We start from the raw sequence: 16,573 nt of genomic DNA, 5'->3' as shown, positions 1-16,573 counted from the left end.
AAACTATAAATATTTGCGATTTACAGCGTCACACGCTGCGTATGTGTGATGCACTGCTGTAGATGATTCACTTCGGTCGATCAGCATTGTTTTTTGTTTATTTTTTGCTTTTTTTGCAAAAAATTCACTAGTTTTCATTCTAAAGTGGCTGTAAAAGTAAACAAACCTAATGTTTATCGTTGCGGTGTGAAAATTCGCGCATGGCTTGCCGGTGAAAGTTGTTAATTGTTTACCTAATACTCAAAAAAAAACCTCGTACGCTCGCCTGCAGCTCTTGCAGCCAAATGTTGCAATCTCTTTCGATACGTAGCGTATCGAAATAAAACAAAATGAAACGAATTGATTGCCGCATATGCGGAAAAGAAAGTCGCCGATGAAGACAAGCCTCGGAGCGCAGTCATTGGCCGGGCACAAGAAATCTCAACTGCGGCACATTTACTCGAAAGTATTAATCGGTCAGCCAATATTTTATTTCAGTTAGGAGGGGAGCTCTACAAGTTTCCCCAAAGAGGTAATCTCTTGGATTATTAAAAAACAAGAATAGTCAATCATTTAGGCAAGACTGGCAAGAAACAAGTAAGGAGTGTACTTGACCGTAAGATTCCCACTACTCGTTGTGAATAAGTGTTTCATACGGTCATACAGACAGACAAACTAAAATGGCTTTATCGTTTCATCTTTTGACTCCGATCAAGAATATATATTCTTTATGGAGTCGGAGATGTCAGTTTCTGCCTGTAATATACATATAACCTGCAGACGCGCGGCATATAGCGGGTATATCAAAGCCTGACTTCAATCTGCGAGGCACTTCGAGAAGTTGCTCCAAAGTTTCACTATTTTTAATGGCGAAACAATTGAGACACACCTCGTTAAACAACTCAGCAACTGGTCAGCTAATCAGCATGTCAGGCAGGCAGTCATGCGTGGTTATTTCTGTTGCCATTGCTATTGCTGTTGTTTTTTCGCGCCGCTAGACACTTGATGTCGAAGTCGTCGTCGTCGTTGCCGTCGCCGTCGCCGTCGCCGTCGTTGAATACACAGAGCGAAACAGCAGCGCACGCGCATAGCGCAAGTAGTCAGTAAGTTAGTAAGTGAAGTATCTCATGGATACTTCAGACGAAACACTGAGCTGAGCACGTCGCAAACCCAAAAACCCATAACGAATCCGAATGTGTACCCGAGAGTCCGAAACCGAAACTTAAAACGAAAACGAAACCGAAAACGCAAAATGCGAAACGCAAAACGAGAAACGAGAGAGAAGAGCGAGGAGAAGCCTCAGCCTCGATTGCCGGCTTAAAGTGTGATGACGCTCAGCTGAAGCGCAGACGCTCTGAACTGGCCTGGGCCCAGGCAGTCAGTCAGCCAGTCAGCCAGCCAGCCAGGCTTTAACATATTTGAGTATCGGTAAGAGACTCTTGAGTATTCAGTTGCGAATTTCATACAAAACGAAACGGTCGCTTCTGGGTTTCTCGTGTGTGCGCGCTCGGTGCGAGTAGAATTTATTGTACAACTGATGATATTGATCTGATCTCTCGATATAAACTTCATTTGGTTGCGGCTAGCGAGTGTTTAAGTGCCGCCATAGAAGTTTCGCATTAAAGCGGAAATTAGTCGAGTCAATAAAGTGAAGTTTTTTGTGTGAACAACTCCAACAACAATAACAACAACAACAACCGAAAGTGCAAAGAAAGAGATAGCAGCTTACTTACGTGTTTCAATCGAGTAATACTTTAAACAAAATAAGAGCAAACATGATCGAGAGACGCAGTCAACTGGATAAGGTACGAAAAACAAAGCAATAATTTTTAATTAATATCCAACAAAAAATGCGCAATTGTAAACGAGCAACACTTGAGATACAAATACAGATACAAACAGCAAATCGTGTGAAACTCAAGCGTGAAATTAGTTTATGATCAATGTTCTGAGCATCTTTCGCAATCGTTGACTGCAATGAATTTTGATGTTGTTGAGCAATAGATTTAATTGTCCGAACAACTCATTTTCCGATACAAAGTTATCTATTCAATGGCTTTCTGAAATGTGTTTTCAACTAGAACGTTGAATGTGTTACAACACAATTTTGATTTACAGCATTTATATTTATTATATTTTTAATTGAGAATTCATAGAATTCCTTTGTCTATTTTGTCTAACGTTCTCAGCATGCATATTCGTTAAATTGATAAGCCGGTTTCCTGCCATGTATAAACAGTGAGATCATTCGTTGGGAGGTGAAGAATTATGTTTCATTGTGTATTTGACTAATTCGTGTATCTTTTGATCCTCATTTGTAGCTTGTATGTGAACATGATTCAATTTAGTCTCCCTCTCAATCACTCTTTTTTTCTCTCTCCAACTCTTTTTTTGTTTGTGAGTCATTTAAGTTGTTGTCAAAATCAGATGATAATACGATCGATTGTGATAACTCTTGCTTTTCGCCAGAAATGTTTGTTCAACGCTTTGAAATTCTCATTAATGACGTTCGTCTCAGTTACGTAATTCGTGTGCGACAGAGACGCAGATTTGATGCGGTGATATAAATAATTTATGAATATGCGATTCATTTTTAATTATTTAATTTAAACTCGTTAACACAGACACAAAGTATCGGGAGAGTCTATTAATACCCGCGAGATGTTTGATCGCATTAAGCATTCTATACAGAAGCTGAAATTGAAAATATTTATTGCTTAGTCAATCTAAACAGATCTAGCCAGCAGACGTCAGATGCCCAGATGATTTTCGTCACATTTTGTTGAAGTGCACACTGAGAATTTCAATTGGGGGAAAGAATCATCCGATAGCTTGGTTAATGAGAACATTTTTGGATACCGAATGTGCTCCTGGTCACGTAAGCACAATGCTCGAGGAGCTTAGCAAACAGAAATGACAGTTGACATACTATATAACATACATTACTTTATGTCATAGCTTGCACATCAGCATAAGAGCTGTTAGGTGCATGCCTCACACGTGCCACGTGCCACGAAATGCTGTACTCTTGACAGACTGATTGTTTGTCTAGCTGGAAGCATTACAAATAAGCGAGTGAATGCAGCGAGAGCACAATTAAGCTAATAGGAAATAATCAGCGCAGCAACATAGAGAGAGAGAGATAAACGGCAAAAACAGTTGAGCAATTAGATGCAACTGCATTTGATTATTACTCAAAGAGTGAAACTCGCAAATGTAACTGGAAATTCTGGAAAATGCTGAGTGCTCCATAATCATCTGCATGCAGATAAAGTTCATTAACACAAAGCGCAAAGCAATTAAAAATAATAAAAAGTCATTGGAGATGAGAGATTATGGAGACAAGTTCAGCTCCAACCAGAAACTGGCTTTGATGAGATCTAAAGTTAATTTTTATGAGAGCCCAGAATAACATCGCTTGCTTCACATTAGCTTTTGATTAATTGTCCAGCAAACTGCTCGTTTTTAATCTGCTGTGAAACTAGTTCTCCAACAACTTCAGAACAAAATACTTTAACTACAGTTTTTCAACTTTTTTTCTCACAAGTTTCTCTTCAGTTTTAATATCAATTCCATTCGTCATGAGGAGTATGTAATAAATGTTCAGTCAGCTGAAAAATATTAAAAACTTTAACGATTTACCCAGTTTGAAATCTGCGAAAGATATAAACATGTTTTGCGAGTATTTAAGTGTGCTTAAGCGACAAATATGAGTAGTTTCTTAAATTTCAGCTATCGTTAAGGAAAACCCTTCGAGTATTAAGTAGATGCATAAATTTAATACATGTAATGACTAATTGCAATATTTCATTTTTATGTTAAATGTTCAGTTTAATTATTTAATATAATTTGCGAATGAGCTTAAATATGCTTTAAATGACAACGGCTTTTGTCAGTTGTCGATTATATTAATTGATATTACAGATTGTAAGTAAAAACAAAATACGGTATAATTGATTTTTAATAATAAAAATATAAAAAAAGAACGCGACGGCATATTTAAAATGAAATAAATTACGTCTTTTATTTATACATATTGTATTTTTCGCCTTTTGCCAGCAGTGATTTTGCATGGCAAGCTGCAACTTTGTTTATCAGTTTAAATATGCACATTAATTAAGTTCTGCATGAGATATAAATGGAATGAAATACCTTCAAATTGTTGTTATTGCACTACATATATTCTATATATGAGGGTTGGAGTCTGTGTGTGGGTAATTTAATTATTGCAAATTAATTACATTGATTATTTCAGTATTAAGTGGCTGCCAGCTGTATATATAGTATACATATAGTATATACTCACTCTCATGTGTCAATCTATCGAAATGTGCGAGTGTGTGTGTGTGCATGTTTGCTTACTATTGATTGTCATTAATTAACTGCTTGATTTACGATACGAGACACATCGACCCGCCCTCGGCCCATTAAACTCTGCTTAGCGTAATTGCAGTTTCACTTTTTATTGAGCTCACTTCACTCGTCTCCTCGGCCTGGCTAATTGAGACTTCTAGTGAGTGACTAGGATAGTTAGTACACCAAAGTTAATTAGATTGATTGCGTTTCAAGTAATTGACGTTGCTAAACTCAACTGTTTATCAACTGGCGCATTATTTTTTGGTTTTATTTGTTTGCTTAGTGAGTTGGGTTCTTGGTACAATTTCTACACTCCAGTCAGAATAAAATCCAAAACAGTTCAAAGTAACGACTGTGTGAATTAGTAACAGCAAACAAAAGTCGCTAAGCAAATTATAAAAGTTCTACGAACGGAAAAAAATCTAAAAGTTGAAGCCGAAAAATCGCAGTTGAACAGGGCAACAGAATATGCCAATAATGAGCGATAATAGAACTCGTTATGTTCTATATGTACTACCCGCCCAGCAAAAATACTAGTATACTTCACACACACACACACACACACACACAATCAGAAAGATACATAAGTACATAATCATTTATCTTCAAACAATTGCGCCGTGTTTCTTGCACGTGTTCGGGTTCAGGTTCAGGGCTTTGAGCCGCGACTTTGTTTTTGACGGCGGCAGCATGCTGCTTAATGTGGAGAGCGGGTTGTGTGTGGTGCATGGTCCGGTGTGGCGGGGGGAAGAGGCAAGGGGCAGCTTCAACCAGCTGGGCGTAACAGTTCGCGTTTTCCGCAAAAAGTTCACGTTCTGCGGCCGCTGGAAATAAAATATGCTGTCGAAAAAAATTTAACTAAACAAGAAAAAAAATAAACTCAAAAGAAAATTACACCAAAGCAAGCGGCAAAAGAGTGCGAGAGGGAGAGACAAAAAGCGGCAAAAGTAAATGAAATAAAAGCAAAACAGGTAATAAAATATAAAGCTGACCGTGAGCAATGTCAGGGGCTCATGGCGCTTAGACGCCGCTTGTCTGTGTGTGTGAGTGAGTGTGTACGTATGTATGTGTGTATATGTGCTGGGAATAACTCGCAAGTGTGACCACCCGAAAGGTGGAAAAGCGATTGCTGCTGCTGTTGTTGTTGTTGTTGTTGTTAAACTATTCAAATTTATGCATTGTCAGCAAACAGCAGACAGCAAGCAGACAGAGATAGCAATAGCAACATCAACAGCAACAACTATGTATAGTCACAGCAACAATGTAGTAGCATTTGCAGCCGGTTCAGCTAAATTGAATTTTACGCTTTGTGCCGCTTTGTTATTTGGTTTCTAGTTCAAGTTTAGGGTCAATAACTGTCGATTGCATTTAACATATTCGGTCCGACAGCCGCTGCTACTTTAACATTGTTGCTGCTGTTTTTGCTGTTTTTAACGCTGCCACTGTTGATTTACAATTTGTAAAATTGGCAAACAGTTTACGAGAATATAAAATAAAAGCAGAGTTGCCCCCAAGCCGAAACAAAGCTACTCTTTTGCATTCAAACGAAATATCAAATAATTTGCGTCAATTCGGCAAATTTGCCAGTTATAAATATTTATGCATTTTTTACTATAAACTTCAAAATGGGAAATACTCGTATTTATGTTAAATTTCACCTGAATTTGTTGCTTATTTCAAATGAAATGCAAGTAAGTACGTCAGCCAAAAACGGATATAAATCCAAATTACTACAAAGTGTGGTTATTCCACAAAAATACTCCTAGAAAGGGGGAAATATTTATTTACATTTTACGTAAACATTTTCAACTGAATACTTTTTAAGTAATCCATCAAAAGTTGGATATAAATTCAAAGATTAGCCAAAATATTTTTAGTAAATGGGAAATATTCATAAACAATTTTATCCCAAACGTTTCCATCTGAATTTGTTTCTCACATTAAACTAAAAGTACTAAAGCAAAAAGAGAAACTAATATTAGTTACTCTAATATATTGTAGGATTATCAATTTGTATCCCCAAAAAATATTTGTAGAAAATCGAAAACGTTCAAGTTTGATTTCACTCAATTTATTTATTTATTTTCAACTAAAAATATTTGCAAGTACAATAGTAAAAATAGCAATAAACTAAAGTTACTTGAAAGTACTCAAGGATTAGCAACGGTTTTTTCCAAAAAATATATATTTAGAAATAACAACACAGACAACTCGCAACGAGCTAATGCATTAAACAAATGGGCTTAACTGATACTTTTTATGAACTGCAAACTGAATAGCAAAGTTTTTATACCGAACATAAATTGATTTGTTTTGTACCCAAAGCTGCTCAAGGGGCAAAACAGCTGTAAACAGAAATCCAAGTATCTGTCTCTCAGTCTTTCGGTTCCATCAATTCGTCAGACTGTTTGTCTGTCTATTTATCTTTATCAGCTGTTATGAGTGCGCTTTTGTGTTAAGTTTATCTTTGCATAAGACAACAAAACAATGAAAAAGGGCGCGCTAAGTGAATCACGAGTAAAACAAATGATTCGCAGCAGCAAGTTCAATGTGATTGAAATTTACGAGCCACTTTACTGCAGGTTCAATGCATCGTCTACTTTGTATATCAGTTTAGCTGGAATAATGAAAAAAAAACAAGGTTAAAGGTGCTACGTCTCCGACTCTGTTTCTTAAAGTGTATTTCAAACACTCGCTTTATGGCAAAGGGATGCGATAATACTTCTATCAATGAGTAATTTATTGAGGAAAACAAGTTCAATGTATCACAGCTATAAATACACATTTATTATTAAATGCGCTGTACATATTTATATAATGATCTTCATTGCAATGTTTCGACTTACATTGAGATTATCATTAATATTTGGATTGCTTTTCAATGGCAGCAGTCATTCTGCTAAAATAAGAACAGCAAATTAAACTGCAGCAAAACGAATTGAAAATACACTTTATAGGAAGTCAAATTTAAATATTTAATCTTAATTCAATTGTTTAGTGGAATATAACCTAATGTGGTTTTAATATTAATTATGATTAATGTGTAGAGTCTGATTTTAAATACTTAAATTCAATATTGTTCCACTAATTATTAAAACTGCATTTAAATTTAATGACAATATTTAATTAACATTAATGAGTAAAATTAGTTGCATGCATAAATTCTACTAAGAATTTAATTCTAAAATATGTTTATTTATTATTATTATTGTCGTGTTTGGCAGCACTAAACTGGCTATGTTTGCTGGATGATTCTCGCATTTCGCTGGGGAAGTCTTTCGGCCTTTGTTATGCTTATTAATTTAAATTTGGATGCGGCAACCTTTTTGCTCGGTTCGTTTTGCGGACTCGGTTTTGCGTTGTTTTGTTTTGTTTTAGCCACAAACTGAGCCGCATCGTGGACGTTTTTGGGTCTGCTTCGATTATCGCATCGCATAATTAAGTATGCAGCTACGTTCGAGTTCAAGGTAGTTCCGGATTCGATGACGCTGCACAAGCATTCACTTACATACTTCGATTCGACGTATACATATTTATATTTAGAGTTAATGTATGTAACATTAATTTGCCGACCTCATCGGACACTAAATGATAGCGTAGAATGCGGCTGGCTGATCTGATATGCGGGGACACACGCATGCGTGTCTGTTGATTGAGTCTTCGGATCTTGGCATTGTTGCCCCAGAAACTCGGTCAGTCGCAATCGCAATCGGAGTCGCCGTCACCGTCGCCGTCGACTCTCTTTGAGCTTGAGCTGGCGCCGTAAGGTGAGCAACAACTGATCTGAGTTCAGTGAACTTTTTTTGTGGATAAATTTACAAGCAGCTGGCACTGAAATCGAGACCGATGCTCTATTAATTACATACCACAAACAGACATACACATACAGTATATTTTTTTTATATATAGTATTTTATTGTTTTATTTATAGTATTGTGCCATAAAAATCAATTTTGGTGATTCTGACACCATAAAAAAACGATGCCAGTAAGTGTGTCAGCCAGTCGCCGCCAATTGCGCTGAAAGTAGCCAATCCACTTTTGTCTCTCTGTATTTTCGGAGTTCCGTTCTCTCCGTCCCCGTCCCCGTATCCGTCCCCCTCCCACCACCTCCACCTCCACTGGTGAGTTTTTTTCTGCTCTGAAACCAGTTTTCTTTGGACACGCTGTGAAAGCGTCCTCGTCTTAAAGAAATTCTCTGCTTCGCATGCCAAGCTCACTCTTATATACGACTATCAGAAGCAGCAGCAATAAACTGCAAACTGCAAGCTGAGACTACACTTTGTATACAGTATACACTCACATACACAGTGTGAGCGCGTCATGTAATGCAAACAAGATTGAAGCGTGTGCAAGATCAGCTGTGCTCCCCAATCCCCCCGTCCACTTCCCGTTCCCCATCGAACAGCTGCAGCTGCTAGAACTGTGCTACGTGCTGAATATAAGCAGCGCATGCGCTGCCCGCCGTCAGTTGCTGCGCAGACGCCTTCATGTGCACTTCACTTTCGACGCACTCGTTATCGTCGTCATCGGTATCGTTGTAGTTATCGTTATCGCTATCGCTTTTTGTTATTGTTTTCGCTTCGTTGTCAGCTGTCTCGTTTTGGCAAAATGGCAGCGCGCAGTGTCTACATCACAAACGAGGTGAGTTCTTGTGCGAAAAAGAAAAAGAACTATGGAATGGTGGCTAGCAGAAGTAAACTGAAGTGACACTCGAGAGAGCAACTGCTAATTAGTGTTGGCTCATTAAACGCGGACACAAAGGCAACTATTTAACAAACTCTTGAGCAGCACTCAACATAACAACAAACAGACAGTTGGCAAAAACTTGGCCACAATTTGCAAACGCGATGCGATGCTCTTTTTTTGTTGTGGGGCATGTGAAGAATGTCGTAACTGTAGAGGTTCAAAAGTCTTCAGAATATGAATAATTAATAAACAACAATAAAAAACAAAAACGAACACACAAACAACAACGAATAACTACAAACAACAGCTGGCTGGGCAAACTGTTGTTGGTAGATTGGCCAAAATGAATTCTTAAAGTTACCAAACTCGTTTCAACACTTTTGCTTTTGCGTTTTGTAAACTTTTACTTGACAGCCGCCAGCAGCCGACAGCAAAGTTAACTTTACTCTTATAATTAGAATAAATTAGTATTAATTTTGCAACAGTGAAAGATAAACAGCTGAAGGGCCGCAGGCCCCCTCAATTCACAATTCGCCATTCATAGCGCCAACGCCAAAGTCTGCTGCGAAAAGAAAAACAAATCAATAGAAATAGAAAGCAACAAATACGCCACAAATTTTCTTCAGAAAGTGCGGTGGCGTTGGCGGTGGCGTTTGGGCAGTGGAAGTGTTTGTTTGTCTGGCCTCCAGCCGGAAATATGAATTGCTAATTTCAATGGCCCCAAATAATTTAAGCAATTATGGCTGAATCTGTTGAAATGTTATTAAAGGGTATTAAATTGGAATACAAAAGCAATAAGCTCTTATTGATATCCTCAAGCTAAGATAGAATGTGATTTTCTCCCCAAAAACTTAATTACACAAAGTACTCGTAATATTGTGAAGCAGAAAAGTGAAGATGCTAAACACTTGCGATGTTAAGTACACTTTACTTGGGGACTAATCGAATCACATAAATTTCAAAATGAAATGAACACAATTTATGCTTATCAACATTTCAATTACAATTTTCAAGTAATCCTTAAATTAATTTTGGCATGACAAATGAACATTAAATTTTTCTATTAATTAAAAATTTAAATTTTCTACACACTAAACCTGAATCTCAAGTGGCTAACACGAAAAAGAAGGAAATATTAATAAGTGTGATTAAGTGATTCTATTAATTGCTTTCCGTTTATGGCCGTAATCGTAAGATGATACTTTTAGCAAGTATCAGGCAACCGATTCCTTGCCATGGCCACACGTACAGTATTTTTAGCCGCCCCTCTGCCCATTCCCTCCGCTTTGGTCTAGACCGCGCCGTCGCTGTGCAAGCGGAGTAATTAACGTCTATTGACAGTGGGCAAACAAATGAGCCAAACAAAGCTGCGTAGGCGACGACTTCAAGATGATGAAAATGTTGCCGCCGCATTTTCGTGGATGTAAATTTATTCAATTGGATTTATGCTACCCAATATGAAACCGCCCGCACATAAGTACTTATGTACTTAAAGGAGTGTGTGTGTGGATGTGTGTGTGTGGAAGGCTGTTGCATGTCCTGGAGGAGAAGATCAACCCACTCGGCGTGATGTGTTTGCTACGCGTTTATGCCTCTGTTTGCGCATTTAATATTTGCCAAAGTTTTTGAGCAAGAATAACAAAAGATTTTTGCGCGTTAAACAAATAAAATGTCACTCTGGCGGGGCGAAGCAAACAGAAGAGCAAAGAAAAACGAAAAACGAACAATAAAAAAAGGAAAACAAAAACAAAAGCAAACACGCGATGCAGACACGGCGAGTTGCACAATGGCAAAGAGTTACAAAGAGTTGCGTATACGTTGCAAACACACACATACACATATAACGTATACGTCAAGTGGACCAATACCCCAAGCCAATCTTGTCAGAACTTGAGAGCACTTTGAACCAAAGCAAAGTAATTTAAATCTTGAGTTCGACAAAGTGACCGAAATTTCATTTGCGAAATAACTCACAACAAATGGAAATCACATACAAACATATAACACAACTCGAGCAACAAATATAGAAATATCTGTATGTCTCCTCTGTGCATAAGCTAGGACCAAATGCATCCCCATTCCCTCTCCCTCTCCCACGTCATAGACCGAAAAAGCAAATGGCAACAGACCAAAGTTTCATTTAGTTCATGTCTTTCAATTGAGGCCCAAACTTGTTGTGAGCCATTTTTGTTATGCAAATTGTATTTGGAGTACAAATGTATTTTGGGCACTTTTCGAGCGCCAACACAAAAGCTTTGCATGTAAATCAAAAATATCTAAATTCTGCATGCAACTGCAAACAGTTTGAACAAATGGTTTTAATTACACCAACTATTTGCAATATTCCTCGTTCAACGTTCAATATGCAAGTTGTTGTCTGACTTTAACGATGTTTACATTTCTTGCTTAATAAAGTGAGTCTATTAGTTATTGACTGAGTAAGTTAAACTCTCCTTTAGCCATTTTCAAATTCAAGTCTTTCTTTTTGAATTATTGCCAAGAGGCTGCTCAAGAGTGTTTAACGTCATTATTAAATCATTTAAAAGCAAAAGTAGAATTTTGATACCCACTTAAAATGTGCATAATAATCACAAGAAAAGAAATACAAGACAAAAATATTATAGCAACAACAAAAAATACGCCAACCGTACATTGACCACTGACCACGCCCCCTCGCCCTCCCACATTTGCAATTTGTTGTTTTCTTTTATACTTGTGTTTCGTCTTTTTTTTCTTTCGTTTTCTTCGTCTCTTGTTGCTGTCGCTTGAGTGAATCACAGTTCTCTTGATTTATGCATTTCCTAAACGAATGTTAATAATTTCAGCATTTAACTGTTCAATGTTTTTGTGTTTGCTGCTGTTTAGCTTTTTCATACATTTTTTTCATTTATTTCTTGATGTTTTGCTCAGTTTGTTATCCAAAAAATTGACCAACAGAGAATCTTTTTGCTTGCTGGTAGCCTTCTCCTTCTGACAAGGGTCAGGGTTAGAGTTAAACATTTGCTTAATTATTTATTTAATTAACCGGCAACATGATGGTTTATTATGATTTGTATTGCACCTTGTCGTCGGCTATCCATGTCAAGGCGGCGGCAGAATCTTAAAGCATTTCAACGACAATATAAACCATTGTATAATTATACAATTAGACTTGGACTCGCTTACAATCGCTTGCGTCATTAGCATCGAATTCGAATACGTTTGAACTATGCAAAGCGGGTGCAAGTAACTTGCAGCTGCAGACAGCCAACTCAGACAGGGAGCCACTCAAGTGTTGTGTTTTATGCGGGACAGTTTTTGATTTATGGCAGTCGAAAGACACTTATAAATGCATTGACCTTTGAACTTGCAACGTTGCTGCGTTGCTGCGATGCTCGAGTAGTCGTGGGTGGCATCAGCTGATTGTTTTGCTGCCTTAAACTGTCGCAATTTGTCTTGCCTTGGCAAAGCGCTGACTTTCAAAAAAAAAAAATACCCATTTGAAGCGGTTGGAAAATGCACAGTGGCAATGGGAAAACTCACTACTCGATGCGCTCGACCCACCACATGAAGCTGCTGCAGCAAACATTGACAACAACAATTACTAGAGAAACTGGTTACGCCTGGCAAACGCCATGCGGCAAGTTGGCCTTGTGCTAATCCACATTTCAGAATCCCAGAGCTGCCAGAGCCGCCATGGCAGCAGCAGCAGCAGCCGCAGTTGAAAATTCTGCGACTGACAAACTCGAATGTAGTCGATGGATTCAAATGGCACAAAACCGTTTAACCGCTTGAGTGTGCGCCACAGAACGCCGTTGGCCAATGATCGAGGCAGTCGCGTTTGAGAACGTCGCTCACGATATATAGTAGTAGTGTGTTGGGGGAGATCGGCATCAACTTGACTTTGAGATCACTTTGATTGGGATTGTCAGTGTAACGCAAGCAATTAATTGCAAGATCAATGTGGCAGCTGCCACAGAAACAAAGCTCCGAGAATGAGTTTTGACAATGATGTACGACTACTAATTGCAATTGACACTCTTTAATGGAACTGCATTTACTTACCATTCGTTTCTTGTTGATTGTTTTTTTCAGATAATTATTACAGCCATGGACCGATTTGTTTGGTTTGTGCTATTGGTGGTCATGACACATCTGGTTACGGAATTCACTCGAGTTACGGGCTATGCGAGAGGGCAACGACAGGAATTGGTGCTCCTTAATGACGTAAGTATTGAATGAAATTAATAGATCACTAATTTTAATCATACTTTAGCTATTGATTGTCTCGCAAATTTGTATCTCTTCAAATTTAAAAGTTTAGTTTTTGTTGCATACTTTCAAGTGCAGTGTGAATATTTAATTTTGTGCAATTATTTTAAATGTTTTACAACAATTTATTAAAGCAATTAATAACATTAACAGGTCACTTATTGTAATGATATGTTAACTATTGTTGGCCTTGATAATTGACTCTATCGAACTTTTATGTCTGCAAATTAACATGAATTATTTTTGTTGCATATTTTCAAGCGCAGCACGAATATTTTAATTTGTATAATTATTTTAAGTGGTTTAAAATGTAATAATTGTTTAAAGCATTTTACTGATTTGTCTGTAATTAATTTAGACTATACACACTTAATGTTATTCAGCAGTCGCTAAATAATCATGCGTCATTTGCATAGTTTTATTAAACAACTAGTAGTTGTTAGTCAGCTATTTTGCTGTTTGTTTTGATAAAATTCATTCATTATGGAAATGCATGCAAATATTTTGCGAAATCAGACAAAATTCGCTTTTCGACAACAAGCAAAAGGTTAATTTGTATATTGTGTATTTATCTATGATTTTTCAGACCATGCTGCACCCGATGCCCGTACAGAATATGCTGCTTTATCCCAGCTACGAGCATGCACACTATGACCAACAACAGGCGGCTGCAGGAGCAGTTAGTGGCAACAGTATACAACAGAATGCGGCCATGGTGCTGAGCAGTCTGGGCGTAAGCGGTGTAGGGACAGGAGCTGGAGCTAGCAGTAGCAATACTGCGGGTAATAACGCAGCAGAGCCGAGCTATCCATTCTTTAGCCTACGGCCATTAATTGACAGCATTTTCGAGGTAAGTGCTCGCATTTATAATCGTTTTGGGGCCGCCCGCAGTGCTATGAATGTGTGTGTGTGTTTGTGCCTGCCAAACCCTGTTGTGATCCAATTCCAATTTCGATGCCATACGATGCCTAATAGCAACTTTCAATTTGCCGCAGATACCGATTTCCACCCTGCGTGCTGTGAACAATTTGGTGGGCCGACTCACGGGCAGCTATCGCCAGGCGCCCGAAGCGGTTCAAAAATCGGTGACCATCAATGCGGAGGCGCCCATCCGGCTGCCAACGGGCAACTCGATGACCGTGCCGAGCAATTTAAAGCTGTCAACAACCGGCAACACGGCTCAGCGTCAGCCAATGCGAGAAGAGTTGGCGTAGTTCAAAACGGCGCGCGCCACTTGACATTTCCATTTAAATAATTCGTAATTAGTTTTGTAGTTAAACTTTGACCTTAGGCCGGAGCAAGGACAAGGCGCACACGTTCACGATTGGTGTTGTGTTTATTGTACAAGTACGAGAGTTTTATGCATTTTTAGTTACTTAATGTTTTCGTTTGTAATGTTGAATTTTGTGATATATGTAAACTTGTTCGTAAGCTTAATTTAATTATATTTATATGTATTTCATACGAAAAAATACAAAAAAAATAATATATGTATTAAACAATTTAAATAAAGTGTATTTAATTCGTCATCATTCTGATCATAGAAGCGCTTGTTTATAAGCAACGCTCGAAAGTATGCTACGCTTAATTACTTGATGAACGCGAATCAAGCTAAAAACGTTGCCTACTTATGTGCGCCAATTAAAAATGCTCAAAGCTTTTGCATTAACATTTTATTGCATACTTATTGTGAATAAACAGAAAATCTCAATGCAATAATGTCAGTCAGCGGGATGCCATTCAAAAAAGTTATCAATTTATAAATATAATGTGAAAATGACAGCAATGACACTTGCAGATTAAAAGTAAGTTCATAGATTAAAGACCTTTTTAAAAACAGGAAATTAATTAAATTTTTTTCAGAATTGTTTTCATAATCAGGAAGCGCTCATTGTTTTCAAGTCTATAATATAAATTTATGTGACACTGATTACAAAATCGAATTTGCAATAATTAGTTCAAAGCTCTTATTGATTTAAATACATATCTCTCTATTTTAATTGATCTAAGCCAAGCTCAAGTGTGACTCAAACTTGTTTAGAATTAGCTGGAAAATTCTTGAATTAATTTGGAGTTTGTTGTTAGCTTATAAAATTGTTTTCATGATCCAAATCGAATGCGAGAGCATGATTGCCAATAGACAGCGATTATATTATTGATTCAATGTCAACGGTTTGTGCGATAAAGAGGTTAAAGAAAGCAAACGAAGGGGAAAGCTTGGGTTATTCCCTAACACTTCTATGGGAGAGGGCGTTGGCAAGTAAATCATGCGGACTGTGATGAAAAACTTAAAGGAATTGTCGGCCAGTAAATTGAAGCGTACAAATTCTACATATTTAATTATTTTCTTTTATTTTTTCTACTGGAATCGGCCCTTTTTTTGGGCATTTGATTTCGATTACGCATTTAAATTCATCAAGCACGTGCCATGCGCTGCGTGGACAATCGAATCGAACAAAAGGCAAAATACATTAGCTTAGTTGTCTATCCAGGCGTTGCGCGGCTGTCGATTTTGTCATTTGAATATTTAATGAGCGCTTATTAGGACAAGAGCGAAAAAAAGAACGTTTAACATTGAACATTGAACGTTTCTCCAGCTTAACAACAGCCTTTTCCCTCTCCTCCCTCTCATCCCGTTGCCCATTTGAGATAGCTGAGTTTAAAAATCAGCTAAAAAGAAATGGCCAATGGCATTTGACTTGTGCTCTGACGCGTTATGATGTGGCAATTGAGTTGAATTCGAATTTCGAGAGAGTGTTTTTAACTTTTGTTTTCTGCTTCTTGTTTTTTTTGTGAAAAAGCCAGTGATTGACTGGCCTTCAGATCATTATACTGCACAGTGACGCATGCAGAGAGTTGCATGCCACAGTTGGTAGTTGGCAGTTGGCAGAAAAAGTTGAGTACGACCACAATGGAAATTGAACCGCAACGACGACGAAGCGAATTAAATGACAAACACAGCTTTATGGTCAATTGCAACCACTGGCATTGCAGCAGCAGCAGCGGCAGCCACATTGCCAAATATTTCGACTCGCTAGCAAAATATAAAAGCTTTTCCTGTTGGCCTGCTTTTCGGTGATAAAACGGAGTAACAACTGCAACGGCGAGTACTCGAACCGGTTTATAAAACTTCAATGTCCCGCATACGGGGCGTATGCGCAATGTAATAGCTCAGTTATTGCATAAGAATATACTTATAAGGGCATTAAATAAAATGTAATAATGTCATACGTCTTTATCATCTCGGTACTTATCGCTAGGCGATTCTATCTGACTGTTCAATACGCATCAAAGCCATT

General features: G+C 37.9%; 1 protein-coding gene across 3 annotated transcripts; it reads left to right on the top strand.

The window, feature by feature from the left end:
* The first annotated feature begins 1,425 nt into the window (after nucleotides 1-1,425).
* Nucleotides 1,426-14,731, top strand: LOC132792449 (uncharacterized). 3 transcript variants are annotated; one of them, XM_060801842.1, is made up of 4 exons: nucleotides 1,426-1,784; nucleotides 13,098-13,229; nucleotides 13,861-14,124; nucleotides 14,270-14,729. In XM_060801842.1, exons 1-4 carry the CDS (start codon nucleotides 1,755-1,757, stop codon nucleotides 14,486-14,488), a joined length of 645 nt encoding a protein of 214 aa, XP_060657825.1. In that variant the 5' UTR covers nucleotides 1,426-1,754; the 3' UTR covers nucleotides 14,489-14,729. The 3 variants fall into 3 exon arrangements, with proteins under 3 accessions (XP_060657825.1, XP_060657824.1, XP_060657826.1); XM_060801841.1 differs by lacking the exon at nucleotides 1,426-1,784 and adding an exon at nucleotides 8,808-8,978 and having other exon boundaries at nucleotides 14,270-14,730; XM_060801843.1 differs by lacking the exon at nucleotides 1,426-1,784 and adding an exon at nucleotides 12,983-13,015 and having other exon boundaries at nucleotides 14,270-14,731.
* Nucleotides 14,732-16,573: the final 1,842 nt, after the last annotated feature.

The sequence above is a fragment of the Drosophila nasuta genome, chromosome 3 (genome assembly GCF_023558535.2).
Source record: "Drosophila nasuta strain 15112-1781.00 chromosome 3, ASM2355853v1, whole genome shotgun sequence".
Classification (NCBI taxonomy): Eukaryota; Metazoa; Arthropoda; class Insecta; order Diptera; family Drosophilidae; genus Drosophila; species Drosophila nasuta.
The sequence above is the reverse complement of the archived record's forward strand: the minus strand, read 5'-3'. Positions and strand labels throughout refer to the sequence as shown.